Source organism: Corvus moneduloides, chromosome 16 (genome assembly GCF_009650955.1).
Source record: "Corvus moneduloides isolate bCorMon1 chromosome 16, bCorMon1.pri, whole genome shotgun sequence".
In the NCBI taxonomy this organism is placed as follows: domain Eukaryota; kingdom Metazoa; phylum Chordata; class Aves; order Passeriformes; family Corvidae; genus Corvus; species Corvus moneduloides.
In genome coordinates, this window is record NC_045491.1 from 1976654 (window position 1) to 1995009 (window position 18356).

General features: G+C 42.7%; 2 protein-coding genes across 5 annotated transcripts in view; one reads left to right on the top strand and one right to left on the bottom strand.

The window, feature by feature from the left end:
- POLR3E (RNA polymerase III subunit E) overlaps positions 1-2792 on the top strand; it is a 29858-nt gene extending 27066 nt beyond the window's left edge. For 2 of the 3 annotated variants that reach the window (XR_004243340.1, XM_032125583.1), the window contains exon 21: positions 1946-2792. Coding sequence is in view for 2 of the 3 variants with exons in the window: in XM_032125583.1 (XP_031981474.1) it covers positions 1946-2002 (57 nt within the window). In the remaining variant the exon portion in view is untranslated. The remainder of the gene's footprint in view (positions 1-1945) is intronic. The other variant, XM_032125584.1, reaches the window with a different exon arrangement.
- CDR2 (cerebellar degeneration related protein 2) lies at positions 2309-18304 on the bottom strand. 2 transcript variants are annotated; one of them, XM_032125592.1, is made up of 5 exons: positions 17962-18304; positions 12577-12689; positions 7857-8005; positions 7528-7692; positions 2309-6386 (listed from the first exon to the last, which is right to left on the bottom strand). In XM_032125592.1, exons 1-5 carry the CDS (start codon positions 18038-18040, stop codon positions 5519-5521), a joined length of 1374 nt encoding a protein of 457 aa, XP_031981483.1. In that variant the 5' UTR covers positions 18041-18304; the 3' UTR covers positions 2309-5518. The 2 variants fall into 2 exon arrangements, with proteins under 2 accessions (XP_031981483.1, XP_031981484.1); XM_032125593.1 differs by lacking the exon at positions 17962-18304 and adding an exon at positions 9129-9202 and having other exon boundaries at positions 12577-12648.
- Positions 18305-18356: the final 52 nt, after the last annotated feature.

The following is an 18356-nucleotide window of genomic DNA, read 5'->3' on the forward strand; positions in this document are numbered from 1 at the left end:
ATTGAATATTGAGTGTGATACTTGAGTTATTTTTAAATAATGCAGAATTAAACATTAAGGAGGTGGGAGGGCTCTGTGCAGTGCTCTGAGTTACCAACTGACTGCTGGTGGTTAATGCTGAAGAGCACGAGTGCCACATGTTCAGAAGGAAGTGCTTCATTCTCTAGCAGGATGTGCAGCTTTGTACAGAGCAAAACCCTGGCCAAACCCAGCAGGCAGAGCAGTAGTTAACACATCTCATTGTGAATGTTTATTTGAATCCTTTCATCCGTCTTTGAAGATGCACCATTTACTTGCTCAAGAAGTTTAAGGTATAAAGTACTGACCACACAGGCCATGACTTTAAAAGAGATGCAGGATGGCCAAGCAGAAAGTTGCCAGCTAATGTAATACTTTAATCATTGTGGCTGGGCCTTTGCTCACTGTCACCCACTTCAATAAGACAAGTGCTTAAGTACTTTATTACATTGTGATCTACAAATGAATAATAGCATCTTTGAAGAACTGCAGATCTGTTGCTGTGATAATAAGCAAACTGGTCTCGCTTGAAAGAACCCAGGTGTCTTAGCAGTAAAATAAGCTCAGACATTTCTGCCTATTAGACAGTATTTCCTGTGGCTCCCTGTGCTGGGGGATTTGTCAGCGACTACATGAGCTCAAGTATCAGCTCTCCTGGAACATCTAGACAATGTACTGGCATTAGTTTTTCATGATGCTGTTGCTATTTAACAGATAACCTATTTCTAGAAAAAATACCTGCCCCTAAGTCACCAGGCACTGTTTTTATGTAAGTCACTAAGTCAGTGGGGAACCAGCATTGTGTTGTGGCAGGCCTTATTGCCTTGAATACATTTGTTACAGGAGTATGGGAAATTACCTTTGTTTCTGAAATAAAATTTAGAAGTATGATTTAATGAAAAGGGAAGATTCTCTGGCTTCTTTACACCACAAGAGATTGGATTCCTCTATGAGTGAAATTGGATTTGTTGACTCCTATTTCCCCATCTGCCTGTGCTCATTTTTATACACACAGGAACAGACTGACAGGGTTTGTATTTTCACATCTGCAGATCAAGTCTGCAAACCCTCTTTCTAACCTCTGGGTTTGTTTTCATGATGGACGAGCCCCAAGACTTCAGAAACAAAAATACATTTAAACTCCACAGCCTCAGTTCTGCAGCAGTGCTCGAGCCTGTGTTGAATTGCCCAAGAGGGTGGTTGGAGCAAAAGAAAGGGAAGCCATTAGCTCAGAACTGCAGACTTTGTGCTCACCTAACAGAAACAAGGAAATGAGCCCCGAGACAGGCCAGTCCCTGCGCTCCTTTGCTGAGGTGCTCTCATTGTCATAAAATGGGTTTCTTAAAAGGCTTCAGATCCAGTGACTGCCCTCACTCCCCTGCTCTGTCCCACTGCTCCCCTTGGCCTCTTCCCTTGAGCTTCAGCCCGTTTTGCCCTCCACTGCCCTGCTCCTCACCCCTCACACACCCTGCCCTCTCTCAGCTGCCTTCTGCACGAGCCCCACGTTCTCCCCCAGGAGCCACCACTGTTCCTCACTGCCTTGGCATCATTTGTCCCTTTGTGGCTCTCAACCTTCCCCTGCTGTGTGTCCCCTCCATTGAAGCCATCTGTCCTCCAGGGTGGGGATACCCCACGCTCTGGGTTCGTGCTCTCTCCTGTGCACTGGACAAAGGCTTCTGTTTCTGATCACATTTATTGTCCCAGAGCCAGCCAGTTCCCAAGATTTTATGGACTTTAGAATCATAGAATCTTCAAGGTTGGAAGAGACCTTCGAGATGATCCAGTCCAACCATCAGTGCAGCACTGTAACCACAGACCACCACCCAGCACCTCTTAAACGCCTCCGGGGATGGTACCTCCACCATGTCCCAGCTCAGCCCGTTCCCTTGCCGGAGCAGCCTAACAGAGCCTTTCCCTGTCTCCCCAGGACTGCTGCGTGAGCTACGGGGGAATGTGGTATCTTAAGGGGACGGTGCAGTCCTGACAGCGGTGGCAGCGGTGTCAGGTGATCTCGGGGACGCAAGAGGAACCTGCAGCGGGTGGCACAGCCGGAGCAATGCCGCGGCCTCGGCAGCCAGGGCAGGATCTGAGCTGCTCTGGGGCACGTGGGCATTGCGGGCAGTCACTGACATCCCAACACTCAGAGTTTGCATGGCCTCCGAGGCGCGGGAGCCGCCGGGAAGGCACCGTGGGACCCTGTCTGCAGCTTGATTAATCTGGGATTTCTCATGTATTGCAATTCCCTTTCCGTTTCGTTATGAAAAAATAAAACCATATAGTGACACAGACATGATGGAAAATCATGGTCTAAAACTTTATTTTGTAAGTAACGCCAATAAATTAAATTTGTTTACAAACATCCCAGTTTTTGTTAAATCCCTGGATGCTCATACTTTAGTCTGAGCATTGTCATAGCCCTTGCAGCCCTCTCCATAGAGAGCAGGTAGTCATGTTCATGGGAATGTCAGGCCTGGGAGGGGGGAACAAAATCACTGTCTGTGAACTGTGTACTACATAGCAATTGTTCTCACCTGTCGTCTGTGAAATGAGTTACTTGGAAAAGTACCTACATCTGAAACATGGGGAACAACTACTGGATTTCTTCTACTGGTGTGGGGTTGGTTTGAGGGACTTTGTGTATTACTGATGTGATATAGCGAGGTAGGTAACCGAGGGCACCCTCTGGAAGGCATCCAGCTGTAGTTACCACACGGCAACCATGTAAAACCTCTATTTTGTGTAATTTTTAAATAAAATTTTATCTCAGAGGTCAATTCTACCCCGCCTTGTATTTGTCCAAGAAGAAACAGAAGCTGCACCTGCTCCTTTTACATCCTGAAGGCCTGGGGAGGAAGGACAGAGGTGGAGAGCAAACTGCAGTGCAGTCCCCGAGCTCCCTGGGCAGCAGCAGGGACAGGGACCCAGCCCTGGCAGCACATCCTGAACTGACCATACCTGCAGTACCAGAGGAGTATCTGCTGTGGGCACTGCTCAACACGGGCACTGCTGGTCCTGCTCTCTGCTGTAGCTTCTTCCATCACATGAGAAGCCCAAGGGGATTCTATTGATTTCATCTCCTTATGCTCAGAAAAGGCTGACTCGAGTCGTTGACTAAAATAAGCAGATTAAAGTAGTTAATCCAGATAAGATTGGCTAAGAATATTGTTACCATACTTATGGCATTTTGCATTTTGATGGAAAATAGATATTTTCAAACTGCTAAAACTCTACCTTATTTAATAGGCTAGTGTAATTTATTAACTACATCAATAAAACTGGGATGTGTTTTATGTTCAGGCAGCCCTGGCTGGCACTGACCCACTGCCTGTGGCTGGAAAGCTCTCTGGGAAAGCCACGCTCCAAGAGCAGCTCTAAGAAGAGCCCAGCCTGGAGGGGTTTACTGCACAGCCTGCACAGGTAAGTGCTGCAGGACAGCCAGAGCTCAGCAATGGCACAGGCAGCCAAGGGAGAGGTACAGTACAGAAGAATCAAGAAGTTTTGAGGAAATATTTTTGGTATTTTTAAAGCACAAAAATTTTACCTATCAAAGTGCTCTAAATTAGCCAAAAGTAGTAAACCACTGAAGATCACCTATTTTTCCATGTCTTCTGCCCAGCAGGTGTGGATTGCCCCTGAAGTGGTACGGAATACTGGCAGTGAACTTCTTTGTGCCCTTCTCAGGTTCCTGCTTTCAGTCTCCGAATTGGGGTGAGACGGGTCCAGGTGGCAGGGACACAGTGACAGCACAGTAACCTCATGGCACAACAGCTTTTCTGCTTTTCCCCCACTCGCCTCGTTTTTGAACAGCACTGAAATAAGCCACAACAACGAGGAAAAACTACTTACTTTTATCTGGATTTCTGTCCTAGACAGGCCTGTTCTTTTCCATGCAGCTTAACTTTTCTAAAATACAAATTTCATGGGAACTCCATTCTGTAGGAAAGATGACGAGCCTAGATAATGCAGGTGTCATCTGCACCAAGCACACTGTTTCCTGATTGGCACAGATGGATATAATTACTACTTACACATGCAGCTTGACTGGATTATTTATTTGCTTAGAAAAATATTCAGAAGATTCAGAGTCCCATTTTTAAATAATTTTCAGACTGCAATACGTTTTAGAGAAACTCCCACAACATGAAGTCTTAATACTGCACCTGAAGGACGAGCTGAACAGAGAACAGCATAAGGCAGCAGAGCTGCAGCAGCAGCAGCTGGACTAAAGCTGAGAAACTGTCGACATTCCGGGTCAAGGGTTTGGTACCTTGCAGCAACTCGGCAGGAAGCTGCTTCCCAAGAACTGCTGGCCACATTAAGCTTTGAGACCCTTCACAAGGAGAAGGATGTCACCTTCTCATTGTGCCTTTTTTTCTCCCTCTTCATCTGTTTTCTTCACAGCTTGAAGCTGTTCTAAACAACCACCATCTCCATGTTCTTTGTTTTTCAGTAATTAAGTATATATGAATTACTATTAGGGAGTGGAAAAGGAGAGGAAGAACAAGAGTGTGATCCCCCGTTTTCAGTAGGATATGTGCTGGCAGTGTTGTGTTCACTCTCCCACCCCCCCAGGCAGCGTGGAATAGGTCCAGAGAGGCTGACACTGGAAGCAACAGACAAAACAATGTAAGGTTTTACCTGGCCTGTCTCCTCAAGCACTTGGAGTTTGTGGTATGTAACATTAAAAGCTACTCCACTATGTCAATGCTACTTCTAAAGTTAAATAGCTAAATAACAACTCTCTAACTTACCAAATACACATAAAAATGTACTTTGCAGACATTCCACCAAAGAACAGTAGGTCCCAAATAACACAGAGTCAATTCACAGTATCTTGCCTTAAGACAAAGTGCCCTACAAAGGAAACTGTATCTAAAAAGCCACACAAACTTTACATCAAATCCTTTCTTAGTAGGAAGACATTTATACTGATCTGTGGGAGAGTTTAGTGATTGTTGAAACATGGTACTGGCTTAAAGCAAGCACAGCTTTCCACCACCCTGCCAAAGCACGCTCAGCTGGACTGCTCCCCTCCTCTGGAGCTGAGGAGATGCTGCCCCTGAGACTGGCTGGGGATTTGCTTTTGTTAATTTTCTACATCAGCGTAGTCACAGGGCTAGATCATCCCTGTGAACCAAAGGAAAGCTTCAGTCTGGTTCTTGTGAGAGATCTGGAGTTCTTAGCTCTGTTGTTTCTGAAGTGGAATAAGGAAACTAGTGTCAGTCACTGCTCTGGCCAGAGATGAAGTGTAATATGAAGTAGTAGTGTAGCATTAAGCTATGATATTTGTTTGCTTTACAACCACTAGTTTGTGTGACAGTGCTGAACATTAAATCTACTGCTACATAGAACAGGGAATCTAGCTGATAACTAACTAGCTTGGTTAACTACAGGGCTACCAGCCAATCCAAAAACATTCATTTTGAGTGCTTAAGAAATACATCCGTTTAAGGGGTCTTCTGACATTCATATGAAGTGTGTTCTTGACTAACAGATAAGGTTATGGCTGAGAGGAGAGAGTCTTGTACTTCGCTCTGTGTTCATCTATTTCTTCCTTTGTTTTTCTGATACAGCTAAAAATCTCCTTGAAGAGTGCTTTATATTCAGGGAGAGCGTTTGTGGAAGAGTCACTTAGCTCAGCAATTGTGAATTCTTGATTGCTAGCTGAAAGATCGTACTGGGTGTTTCCCACATTTAGGTCTCTGGAATACTGCTTCAGCGTTTGTACAGCCTTGTGTTTCAAAGAGTCTTCATCCATTTGACACTTCTTCAAAAGTTCCTCATACTTCACTTTCAGAGCATTGTACTGAGCATCAACTTCATTGAGTACAGAGATTCCACGCTGCTTCACAGCTTCAGCTCTCCTAATACACGTTTCCTCATGGCCCCTGAGAATGTCTGCCCCGGCAGCACTGCTCAGGAGGCTTTCGCTGCTGCTCCGTTTCAGTGCCTTCTTCTCAAGCTCCGATACTGTCAGAAGTCCATCATCTGCCAGGCTCTGACCAAGCTCCCTGTCTAGAGATTCCTTAAATGAAATGAAAAAGGATTCTGGCACCAATTTCTCTGCATTATGGACCGTGTTTTCAGACTGAAGTATCTGTCGCATTTCAGCTACTTCTGCTTCCAGCTCCTCTGCACGAGCCCGATACAAGTCTACATCAACCAGCCTCCGCTCCAGGTCACAGTTTTCTTTCACCATAAGACTGTATTCCTCTTCCATGGTTACCCTCTTCTCTTTCTCTAGGTTCAGCTGGGCTTGCAGGACTGTCACTGCCTTCTTTAACTTCTCATTTTCTTCTTCTACAGGACTTAGCTGGCTATCCATTGAAGTAATCTTTTCTGCAAACACGTGATCATAAACAAAATACCTGCAGAAACAAAATAAGGATTATCAAACATAGGAAGTACAGCTGACCACACCTAAAATTTTCCTGTCCTGGGTAACTAATGATGTATTTAAACTGTGTGCTAACACACTTCAGAGCACTCACAGGGGCCATTGCACTTAACCAGTCAGTCGATTTAGTAATCGGAACAGTTTGTAAGGACTTCCATGCCATTGAACCAAGCTCGCAACTTAGGCAGAATAGCAGCTCGTTAACAGTTTCAAGTTACAGACGAGATGATTGAATAAGCTTAAATTATAATTTCAGTTTAAATACACATTGCCTCCCTGTACCATACAGTACTTTCTGACACTGATTTTTTTCTACAGCACTCCACTCCTGTAAATTTTGTCACTATCGATGGTAGGAACAAGCTTCATAATTAACAAAGCAATGCTGTAGGCTGGTATTTTCACGACCCTTTGGCAGCTTGAAGGATTCACTTATCTTTTGAATTGCCAAGAAATAACTTCTTTTTGGATGTACAATTTATTCTGGAGTACTACCTCCATGTAGTGCTGAAGCCCAGACACAAAGAGCCCATTCTATCTGTGGAGATGCTTCTCTTACAAAACTGCCCTCTAGGCTTGCAGTTACTCTGAGCTTTTACCATGTGATTGTCCCGATGGGCCCCCTAATGCAGTTCAGCTGGGTCAAATGGCTCTACATTTAAATGGCAACCCAGTGCTCCATGCACTATCTTCCCAGCTTTTAGGATCATTTTAACCAGCTTCAGTTCAGGTAAGCTAAAGAAGCGTCCATCGACATTCAAGGAAAGGATAAGTTACAGAAAATATTTTGCATTGAATAAGTTTGTTTTTCTGATTATCTGTGTGTTTGCTTTTATCTGACTGAAAACACTGGGGTGCAAACTGTTGTAAGCTTTCCAGGCTACCATTTGATATGGCTGGCTCTGGGGGAGAAAGTGGCGTACCACTACTGGTGTGGTCTAGAAGCAGGCCAGAAGTAATGGCAGCACCACACAGTGCAGATACTTTGGTAGTTGTGAACATCAGATAATTCTTCTTCCAGCTTGTCTGCTATCTGTGCTTGTGTCTTAGTTCTTAAAGTTTTGCTTAAAATAGTTTCAGTGTTCTTTACTATGTAAGGTAAAAAGTCTTACTGGCGGAGGTCATACAGCTCCTTCAAACATGAGAAGCTGTGCATTGATCTTGGCTGCTCAGATCTCTCCTGGCTCATCCGGCCTCGTCCAGGCTTTTTCAGTTCTTCCACTTGGCGTTGCAGGTCATCTATGTGTGTTTGTAGACTTTCAATAGTCTCTGTCAAGCTAGAAAGTGAAAAGACCTTTAAATAAAACTAACCTTTCAATTTACCAGTATTGTAGAACGCCACTGGACAGAGACAGCCACCCAGTAACTACACAAATACACCTGGACTGCTCTTATTGGTATTATCAGCTGGGGGGTGAGGGAATCTGTAAAAGTTTGTTACCTTATTATCTTTTGTTGTGAAGCTCTACTTTCTGCAACCAGTTTTTGATTCGTGTCTTCCAGTTCTCTTGCTGTCACGTCCAGCTGTTCGTAGACTTTTGCATGCTGGTCATTCATCTGCCGCAAGAGCTCCACTTGCTTTGTGAGGTACTGCAAGACAGTTCTGCTGTTACTGCTTTACACTTGAAACACAAGCCACAACTCCTGTTTTCCATTTTTATTCACATTCAGAGAGAAACTCCTGAGTTTTACAAATGTAAATTCCTGTGTTTGCTTTGGTAAGCTCAAGAGGCTATAGGTAACTCACCAGGCAGCTTGCCTTTGGTCATGGAGGTCACCCCAGGCTGATCCAGCAGCCTTTTACCTGGAGGAGCTGGGTTTGATGGTGCCAGCTGTCCTTATCTGTGCCCACGCCTTCTGATGGGGCTGTGCTGCAGTCAGCACTGACAGAGCCTTCAGATTCCAACACAGCCCTCAACTGTCCGCTGTGGCCTAAAGGTTGCAGTGGGGTCCAACAGAAATTTCTTAACTGTGTTGACCCAACAACTTTCTCAGTATTAAAACTGAAATATTGGGTAGCACCATACATAACTAAATTTATTTTCAGCTGACCTAAGTTCTTCCAGTCTGAAGCAGCATTAGGTTCAGCACAGCAGAATTTAGGTTGTGGTCACACTTAAGACAGTATGTGGGCTAATATGTGTCAGGAAGTATAATCAAGTTATTGAATTCAAATCTTTAATTACTCACAGGGAACTATTCCAGTTACTGTAATCCCAAACAAAGGTCTTCTGGCCTTTTTTAAAAAATAAAGCCTCACATGAAGTATTCTCAATTTAATCCTTTTGGGTTTTACAATTAACTACATAGAGTGTTTAGTTTCCTGAATAATGTCAGAAAGCTTGGAATTCTTAGTCTAAGCAGTTCACAATCACCTAAAGCTCTTAAAAAAAGTATTTGATATTCTCCCACCCAGGACATGAGCATTTACATGAGACAGTTTTTTTCAGTTTGAGTCTAACCCCCTAAATCTGAAATATTTTGTTCTTGCGTAGAATTTGTATTTTGCAATATATTTTGTATTGCTACATGTTACTTTCTTAAAAGTAAGCTTTAAGTAGCAACATCCAGCAAACTCCTAGGCAGAATTACTTCTCTTTACATAGGCCTGTTACATACTAAAAAACTTCTAATATTCTACTTAACCTTTTACCTCATTAAAAGATTGGTGGGTTTACATTTTAGGCAATTTAAGAACAGATAATAAGTTTATCTAGGACTAGTAACTGCTCCATACAGACTTCTAGAAGATCAACATGATAGCTGTTGGCTAGATCCTTTTGTAGCCTGTGCACACATGACAGAGGATTTACACAAAAATAGAACGTAGATTAGCAGTAGAATCTCAGTGTGACCCACTTCAGATTAACTTTCCCTATTGGTTATAGCTGAGGAAGGAGCTGGATATTCTCAGACTTTCCTTAGCAAAAGGAGTGTGGCCAAGCACAGGAGCCAAGGCTTTAGTGCCTGAAGAAATGTTGCCACTTATTACAATGGGCTTTTGCAGAAGTTTGAGATGAATGGAAGGGGTGAAGCACCACTTCCTTCACCTTCCATCTCCAGTATCTTCAGGGCTGGTGTCCCGTTGTCCTGGTATAACCAGACCACCAAAAGATGATGTAATAAATACTTTAGACGTTCACATTTAATCCACGTCCCCTACAACTGAGCACCTAACATGAAGCAGCACTTTGCATTCTAGCACATGAAAATTGGACATTGTCAGGATTCCAGTGTCTGAGTGCTGAGAACAGATTCAGGCAGGAATAAAGTTGCTGTTTCCACCCAGACTTTATTACATCTGCAGTGATTAGTTAGTGGCACACGTGTCAGCACAAAGGTCAGGTATAATGATCCAAATGTAAAATGCTTAATATGTTAGTATTTAATATATGAGATGTAATCTTAAGCACATCAGAGACTTTGACCCTTCTCTTTCAGTGCAGGCAAAGCAGTGCCATATTTCAGAATGATTTCTCAGCCAGTTCCAGACTTTGCTACCTGTAAGATCCAAATTAATAGGAAAAAGGCCCCAAAAACTTACACAGATACTGCACTGTAAAAGCCAGTACAAAAATTCAGCAGAGTAGCTACAGGAACAGCTGAAAGATCACATGTAGGTTGCAGAGACAAGCACTTGAAAATTGGGAAAAAATCAAGCACAGAGACTAAATCTGCCATTTGCACAGGTAACCTGTGCAACAGGGTATCCTGTGATCCCACAAGAGAAACAAATGCTGGTATGAAAATAATAGACTGAAGTGCTTTACCAGCTAAGTACTACACCTTGCATATGAAAATTTTATTCCCATTTGTTTCAGTGAATTCCTGTAACAATTCCTCGTGCCAGTAAGCTAATATACTCAGTTCCCCAGCTGGAGGGTTTCTCTGGGTATTTGATCTCTGGGTTCATCTTCCCTTTTCTACCAGAAATCCATAGGCAAGAGAAACTTCTTTGGAGGAAGAAAAATTTTTTGTTGCTATTACACTTTAAAATGGCACTGGGGAAAGAGAAAAGATTGAGACAGGAGATGGAACTGAGAAGACAGCGTGCTGTAACAGCAGATACAAATACAGCCTTTGGCTCAACAGGCTGGGCAAATAAAAGGTGCAGGCACTATTTATGTGTCTGAAGCATCACAAAAACTGTTCTCCCACTCTCCCCCTCCCCTTTCGGAGGGAGCTAATAGGACAATCTAATACACATCTCCTATCCTCCTTGGGGGATAGGAGAAAAGAGACTGAAGAGGTATCAGATAAAGCCTTCAAAAAGTAGTATTGCCCAAATCTTGGTAGAGCAAGACATTGAGAGAAAAAATTCCTCTGTCATGTCTGAGGTAGTCTGACCACACAAGTACTTGACCCTGCAACACACCAACTATAGATCACTGCTGGAAGGACATTCATGACACTTCCTGGAGCTGAAGCTCTCTTATGGAGTCAATAAACACTGACCCACCAGAACAGCTTAAGCAAATAAACTGGCTTAAACCAATAGGATATTGCGTTCTTAACAGCACCGGACTATTTCTGTAAATCAATGTAGCTTAGCAATAGTATATTTTCCGTATTTCTAGACAGTGTTAAAATCCAGCTGCTTATTAAGTAGCTACACTCAATGAGCCAGGTTAGTTGCCTATCACAAAGTTCTGGTGTGTTATTTCAAAAGGTGTGTCGTAACTCTGCTAAACACTTTCTTACACGTGGTTGTTCATACAAGTGTTGAACCTTGTCTACAGTGTTTGTATAGCACCTTGGAAGGGCTTGTCCTCTCTACATCTTAAGAATGGATCTTTTTATAAAAACTATTCATGGCAATGAGTTATTTTCAGCCTCTGCATAAGTAAATACACCTTTTAACGCTGCAGCACTAATATAAATATCAGCCATTCCAACCATTGTATCCCAGAATGAATAGGATAACAAAGATTACATTTAGTACATAACAGAAAAAAGCCAAATATATGAGGTACAAAACAAAAGTAACTTCTCAAAAAACTCCCACAAATCAAACCTGCACTCAGAAACTGTTTATCACTTACTAAAAATGCTGCATTTGTGTTGACTACTTTAAAGACACCTATATATCTTTAAGTACTAAGCTTAGGATTCTTTCAGTTACCTGTTGACACTACAATAGTGAGCGTTTTCAGTCTGAAGTTGCAGCTGTACAAAATGCACATCTCTTACCTGCAGAAGTACTGCTAGCACAAAGGAAATCGGATTTTGTAAAAATCTGGTATATACCAGTCACAGCCTGTGCCCTGTGATTCACACCAGAACCAAACTGAAATGCTGACTATGTTTTCAATATGTTGTCAGTCAGCAAAGTCCTGAATATTTAATAATTTGATTATTAGAGACCATGCATTGCCCTCTAATAGCTGAAAAAATCTCATTATGCTGACAAATGCTAGGTCTGCAAGAACATAGGCAATATTAAAAAAAAAAAAAAAAGGAATTGCCAAAAATAGCCAGGTTTTCCCACTCTGTTTCCTAAAGATGAGTAGTTTTGAAAGGATGGTTATGTTTTTGGGTTTTTTCCCCTGGAAAATATGGGACAATATATCCACTATGTCCTATATTTAGATACTACTTAAGTGGGATTTTTTTTCCTGGGTTTTGTTGGCTTTTTTTGTCCTTGTAGAGTTTCTTTTACATCAAAATAGACTTTAGCTCCTTTTATCACAGCCCAGTTTATGTATGGAAGTATGTATCTTTAGATTTTACTTAAATCTCACACCTGCACTTATCAGCATTTAAATTTCAGTGAGAATTCATTAAAACTCTCATGTAATACTTTAAATTATTAATGTATTTATCATCATATAATTTAATGTCATTTTACCTGGCAAGATCAGCAAAGTTGAGCAATAAAAATAACTGAAGTATCTTTTCTGTACAAAACTGAAAAATACCAGTCATTTGTCATTAAACAAACCAAACCCAACATGACATTTAGTGGCACAAAGCTTTTGATAATCAGAAAAACAGTTCTAAGTATGATCTACCTATACTGGTTCTCAAATTCTCAAAATAGCAGAAGTGGTGAAAGATTGTTCAGTATTTTCCATCAGATCTCAAGGAATTCAGATCTTAATTTATACACTGTATGTTGCAGGTCTAGATGCTTTCACATGGGGATCCTTCAGATATGTTACCTCTATCTCCTGCAATTGCTCTTGATTTGTCGCATACATTTGCTGTAAGGATTCTTCTAGTTCAGTGTTACGGTCCAGTAGTGTCTTCCCAAGCTCAGCTGCAAGGTGAAGATCTAAACAAAGAAATCATGTTTGCATGTGAGTGAGAGAAACAATAATGCAATCTAATTCTAAAGCATGTTATCAAATACTTGAGGTATTTTCATTGCTGTTATAACTGCTCCAAGTTATCTCCAGTACCCAAAATGGAAGTTAGCTTACACTGAGTTAGGACATTCATCTACCATCTCTAATGCAAGTCTAAGTTGGCCCTGAGATGCAGAGACACTCTGTGTCATGAAGCTTCCTCAGTCCCTCCACAAGCCGTCCAGACACACCCAGCCACGTTCACCTCCCACCCTGTGCCCGGTCTGCACCACCTCTGCCCAACGTATCTTGGGGCTCACCATCTTTACAGCACTCAGAAGAATAAGCATAGGAGACCCTGTAAATGTTCCTCAGACCCAGGCCGAAGCTGATGAATTCTTTATTTACTTGACTGTTCCTACCCATTACTCCTTCAGAGTTCAGGTCACTCAGGATCAAAGTGCTAAATGAAAGTTTTAGATGCTTTTTATGGTGAACCAATAATATCAAAAGACATAAAACTGATGGAGGCTTGCAGCTATTCTGCTTTTCAAGCTCATAAACCCAGGTGACAAGAATTGTTTCATGTGCTCCAAAACATCACTTTAAATGTCATTTGTTCTCAGGCACTTAATCTCAATTTCACTTCAGTCATCTTCAATCACCTCCAGGGTGCAGTGACTGTAGTTGTCGCAAATTAAGAAATAAGTCATCTGAACACTCAGCTTTCTAGAGGGAAGCTTGATATTTGCTCAACAGAATCAGAAGTGCTAGATATCATATAATATTATGTTTAAAGACAAGTGTAATTTAAAAGCTAACATAATGTGACAAAGCAATAAATCCTGGTATTAATGCTAAAATTGTAATTACTCTGTGCAAAGTACTACATGTCAAAGATCCAAAAGATTTCTAGAAATCTCTGATTTTCCACCTCCTTCCCCTCACATGACCCATGACCTGCATGCATACAGTACAACCTAGTTGGTTCTCACACAGACCTTGTATCATTAATGGGAAAGAGACAGAAGAAAAGTCAAGAAACACTTTGAGTCACATCAAGAAGCCTTAAATTAATAAACAGGAGACATGTATTGCATCATCAGTAGTTACAGCCAGAGAAGAGAACACATTAATTCCATTTTCATCTGACTGCAATGGCCTTTCTTTAACATGTTATCCTACCTCTTTCCTGCCCCCTCTCATTTATCTTATCAGCTAGGAACTGTAATACATACAATACTGTTCCAAGATTGTTTTGTGCTAACCTTCAGTTTGGCAGCCTGTCCAAAATGATTACTCCATCTCCATACATAAGCCAAAGATCTTATTCAGACCAAATTCAGACTTACAAGGACAAGTCAGTACAAACGCTTGCCTATAAAGTTGTAGATGTCCAATTCTGGCAAAACAACAGCTGTGCTATTCTTTACACATTCTTTACAGCCACAATGCATTGTTTCCTACCTTAAGGTCAGATTCTTAGCATAAATGCCATAAAAATTATTTAAAAGAAATCCCACTGCATGGGAGTTCTTCAGTTTCAAAAGATGTACGATTAGAAGGCACAAGGCATATTGGTCTGTACTTAGGAGTTTATCCTCACATTGCTTTTTCACCATAGCACCACTCATTACAAAGCAGCCTATGCTAGAGCTGGATTTAAAGTATTTGGATAACGAAACCTTAAGGCATCCTGCTTAAATTTTTCCCATTTGGTAAACAGATTGCACATTGTTTACCATGGACAGAGTAACTCCCAGTCAAACACCAAGCTGTTTGTTCTATCTCATTATGGAATACTGTAGTCTTCAAATTCAGTGAATTCATTATCCTATAGAAAATGGAGTCCTGCTTCACAAAATCTTGTACTGCACAGATCTTTACTAGGAGCCACAATCTTTACAACAATACTAGCATCATTCAAGGCAAAGACTAAATAGTCTATTCTTTTATTTTAATAGAGTAGAATAAGAGCTTTAGAGAGGATTTAGGATTATGTTAAAGACATAATACATAATGGAATTACTATCATTTCCCTTCCCAAAGTGAAAGTTTGTTTTCATGTTTAAGTACATTTAGGAGTTTATAGCTTCATTTTTAAATGCCCCCTCATCTACTAAATCAACTAGCACATACCACACAGTACTTGGAATACAAGGTGAATAATAGAATTACTGTCATACTTCACACTCGTTCTGTTTGTTAGACTGGCAGAAGCACAAATGGGTTACTATGGGAGAAACACTTTTATAATTAAGACAATTTGTTTCTGACGGGGAGGATACAAGTGGGAGCGCTCAAGAACATACAATAAAACCTTAACCACAGAGAAAGCAAGTACTGAAATAATTTCACCTCTTCTAAAATTCAGAATTTTTTTGCATTGATTTTTCTACATTGTCAAGTACCTGGAAGCCCTATTAAGAGCAAATTTTACAAGTGAGGTGTCCCATGTATGTTTTCCAGATACAAAATGGAAAGTGTTAATTTACATTTCTCTGGAGAGAGTTACGGTAGAACACTAGAAGCAAAACTGCATTTTCTGTTGTAAATTTATGTAAAGCAACAACTAAATTCTGACAGACATGCATTTTTCCTTTTCACCATAAAGATGGAAGCAGAGAGGTTTTTAATAATGCAAAATATGTCTGTGCAGATCTAAAGATCTTCATTTTCGTTAATCTGATTAGTTGTACTGGCGTTTACCAGCTCCATCAGAAATCCCCAAAGCCAGACTTCAAGGATGTCTTCTGTGATGTTGAACAGCCCTCACTTACCAGCGCCTCACTTACCAGCGCCTTACAATCTCTGACTGCATTACCATCATTGAAAAAAAGATAGAAACAGTACCAAAATCCTTCTCGTCTACTTTTTCATAACCCACCTAACAAAATTATTCAGAAATTTTCAATATAAAATTAAGCCTGTTCTTTTAAACAGCAAAAGGCATCAATTGTGCAAGATGTATTAGTAAACCTAGTTGAAGTTTACTTAACTGTAAAATTAAACCTTTATTTTTTTACTTAGTTTCCTATTTCCTATTCTGTATTCAGAATACCCTCTATTCCATAAAAGTGAGTAACAGCAAGATGCAAAAAGAGCAGTCATATAAAAAAATTCTCTTTTGAAGGTCAGCATACTTCAGCAAAACATTGCAGAAGGATGGCTGTTCCCATCTTTACAAGATTTCCACAAGCACTTTTTGCATGAGCAGTATGCCAGAAAAGCCCATCTCTGCTGTCAAGGCAAAAATCTTTGGTAAGTAGGAAGACTGCCAAGGTTTTCCAAAACCCCTACCCTAATTTTAAGTTTCAAAGACTGGCTGACAAGGACTTCAGGCTTGTTTCAGGGTGCATTCTAATGTTTTACAACCTAGGTTCTCATAATCACACTCACCAGTTTTTAAACATGCACTGATTGTTTGGGTTGTGAAGGGTTTCACGAGACCTTGATAAGCACTCCTACTACCCTGTTTACACACATCTGTGTGTCTTAGCCTTAGCAGCAGGAGGAGTAGTATCCTTCAGAGTCCAGAAATAAAGTACAGCACAACATTTGAAAAACATTCCTGTAAGGAATTCCTTCTTTGCGTTTCAACTTGCCCATCAGTTTATTTTCCCCCTTTTCCTTTTTGCGAGGCTATTAGTTGCTTCCATTTAAGCTTGAGAACAGAGAATCCCCAGAAAAAGACTGTTCACATGTTGAGAGCGCATTAACCAACCCCCAAAAAGCAGTAACCTCTAGAATGGAATACTGTTTCTTAAAAGTTGACAGCAGAGTCAACTGGTGATTATTTACTTTATTTTAATTAAAATGAAAGCAGAGAAACATCGAGAAGGCAAGAAGTCAGTTGTTATACATTGTGAAGTCTCTTTGTAGGTCTTCTATTCCATAAACACTGACATAGTAAAAACATTACTGAATCATGTCTTCAAATTTTTCACTCTCTTCCCTTTGACAGCCAACAGTAGTTTCAGGATCTTATTTAAACTGATTTGTTTGTATCCTAGAGCCAGGAAAACATCAATTTTGGGTGAAGAGTACCTAAATACAGCTTTCAAACAGTTAGCTGTTTTATATAGTATATAATTAGAGAGACCTGTTCCTGTCTTAAGAAAGTTTCTGCTGTCAGATGCCTGATCTCAGTGTGAATACTGTTTAGCTTTCTCTATGGTTTACAGTACAGCAGGCCCCAGCAATCCCAAGAATTAATGTATTTCAACATAAAAGCAAAACATGTAAGACTGGAGCAGGTTTGCAGGAAGCCACTTCACCACTTTTGAGCTGGCCTTTCAAAACAAATTTGGGATTAAGAACAAAAAGTAGAACTATGTAACTTAGGTAAATACCAGTCATAAATGCCACTAAGCTCTTAAGGAAATTGCACATTCTTCCCGTATCATGCCTGTTAAAAAGATTTTTAGTGCAATTATAATTGTATTCTGGGCTCCCTTCTCATCTGTGAAATGAGAACAGCATTTACCTCTTGCATGTAGTGTTTTAAGACCTATTGATGGAATTACATACAGAAGCGACACGTATATTTCTGAGACATAATGGAGTCATTTGATATTTTAATAAGAAAACCTAAAAAGTTTTTATTAAGGGACCTGCGACTAATCGAGCACTGCTGCGACTACAACTTCATCGACTGGAAGCCCTTACAAAGAACTCAACAGGGCGCAACAGCGCATCCCACCCGGTGCTTCCAGCGCCTGCCCCGAACAGAAGCTGCTTCACCTTCCGTGCAAGGTGCAACTTTTCGGCGAGCCGCTTCCCTCCCTCCGGGCGGAGAGAGACCCCGGCACCATTCAGCTCGGCTGCCGCACCTCCTTCCCTCAGACAAAGACGGCCGCAGTCGTTACCGGTGACAGCGATCCCGCGGCGGCGGGAAGCGCGGCCGTGCGGGGATCCCGGGCTCCGACGCTCCGAGCCCGGCACGACCGACCCGCCCGCCGCCGCCCTGCCACCCCCGGCCCCCGAGCGCCCTTCCCGCCGCCCCGCGCCGCCGCTGCCTCCTCGCCGCCCGCCGCGGCCCCTTCCCTCACACGCCCTCCTCGCCGCAGCCCCTACCCTCACACACCCCGCGCCCGGCGGTTCTCCACGGCCCCTTGCCTCACACGCTCCGCTCAATGCGGCCCCTACCCGCACCCCCGCGGCGGTTCCCCACGGCCCCTTCCCTCACATACCCGGCTCGCTGCGCTCCCTCCCTCACACGCCCCCCGCCGCCGCCCCGGCTCTCCGGCCCCGGCTCACCTTGTTGCAGGTCCTGCTGGTCGTACCAGGGCTCATCCTCGCGGATCTCGAACTCCTCTACCAGGCTGTCGGCCAGCATCGCGCCCCTTCCCTTCCCGGGCGGCTGAGCCGGCAGCGCCCACCCCACGATCCCCCTCGCACCGAGCGGGGCAGAGCGAGCCGGCAGCCGCTCCCCGCCTCAGCAGCCGCCTCCGGCCATTGCCGAGCGGTTCCGGACTTTGCCGAACCTCTCCCCCTTCTGGCCGGGCTGCGCCGGCGGCAACGTGGCAGCTGCTGCCGCCGCCCGCCCCCCGCCTCCCGCGATTCAAACACAGCACCCTCGCCTCGCCTCGCCGGCGGGCAGCCAATGGGGAGCCGCCCGCCGCACAGATCGAAAGGGCGCTAGACCAATCACA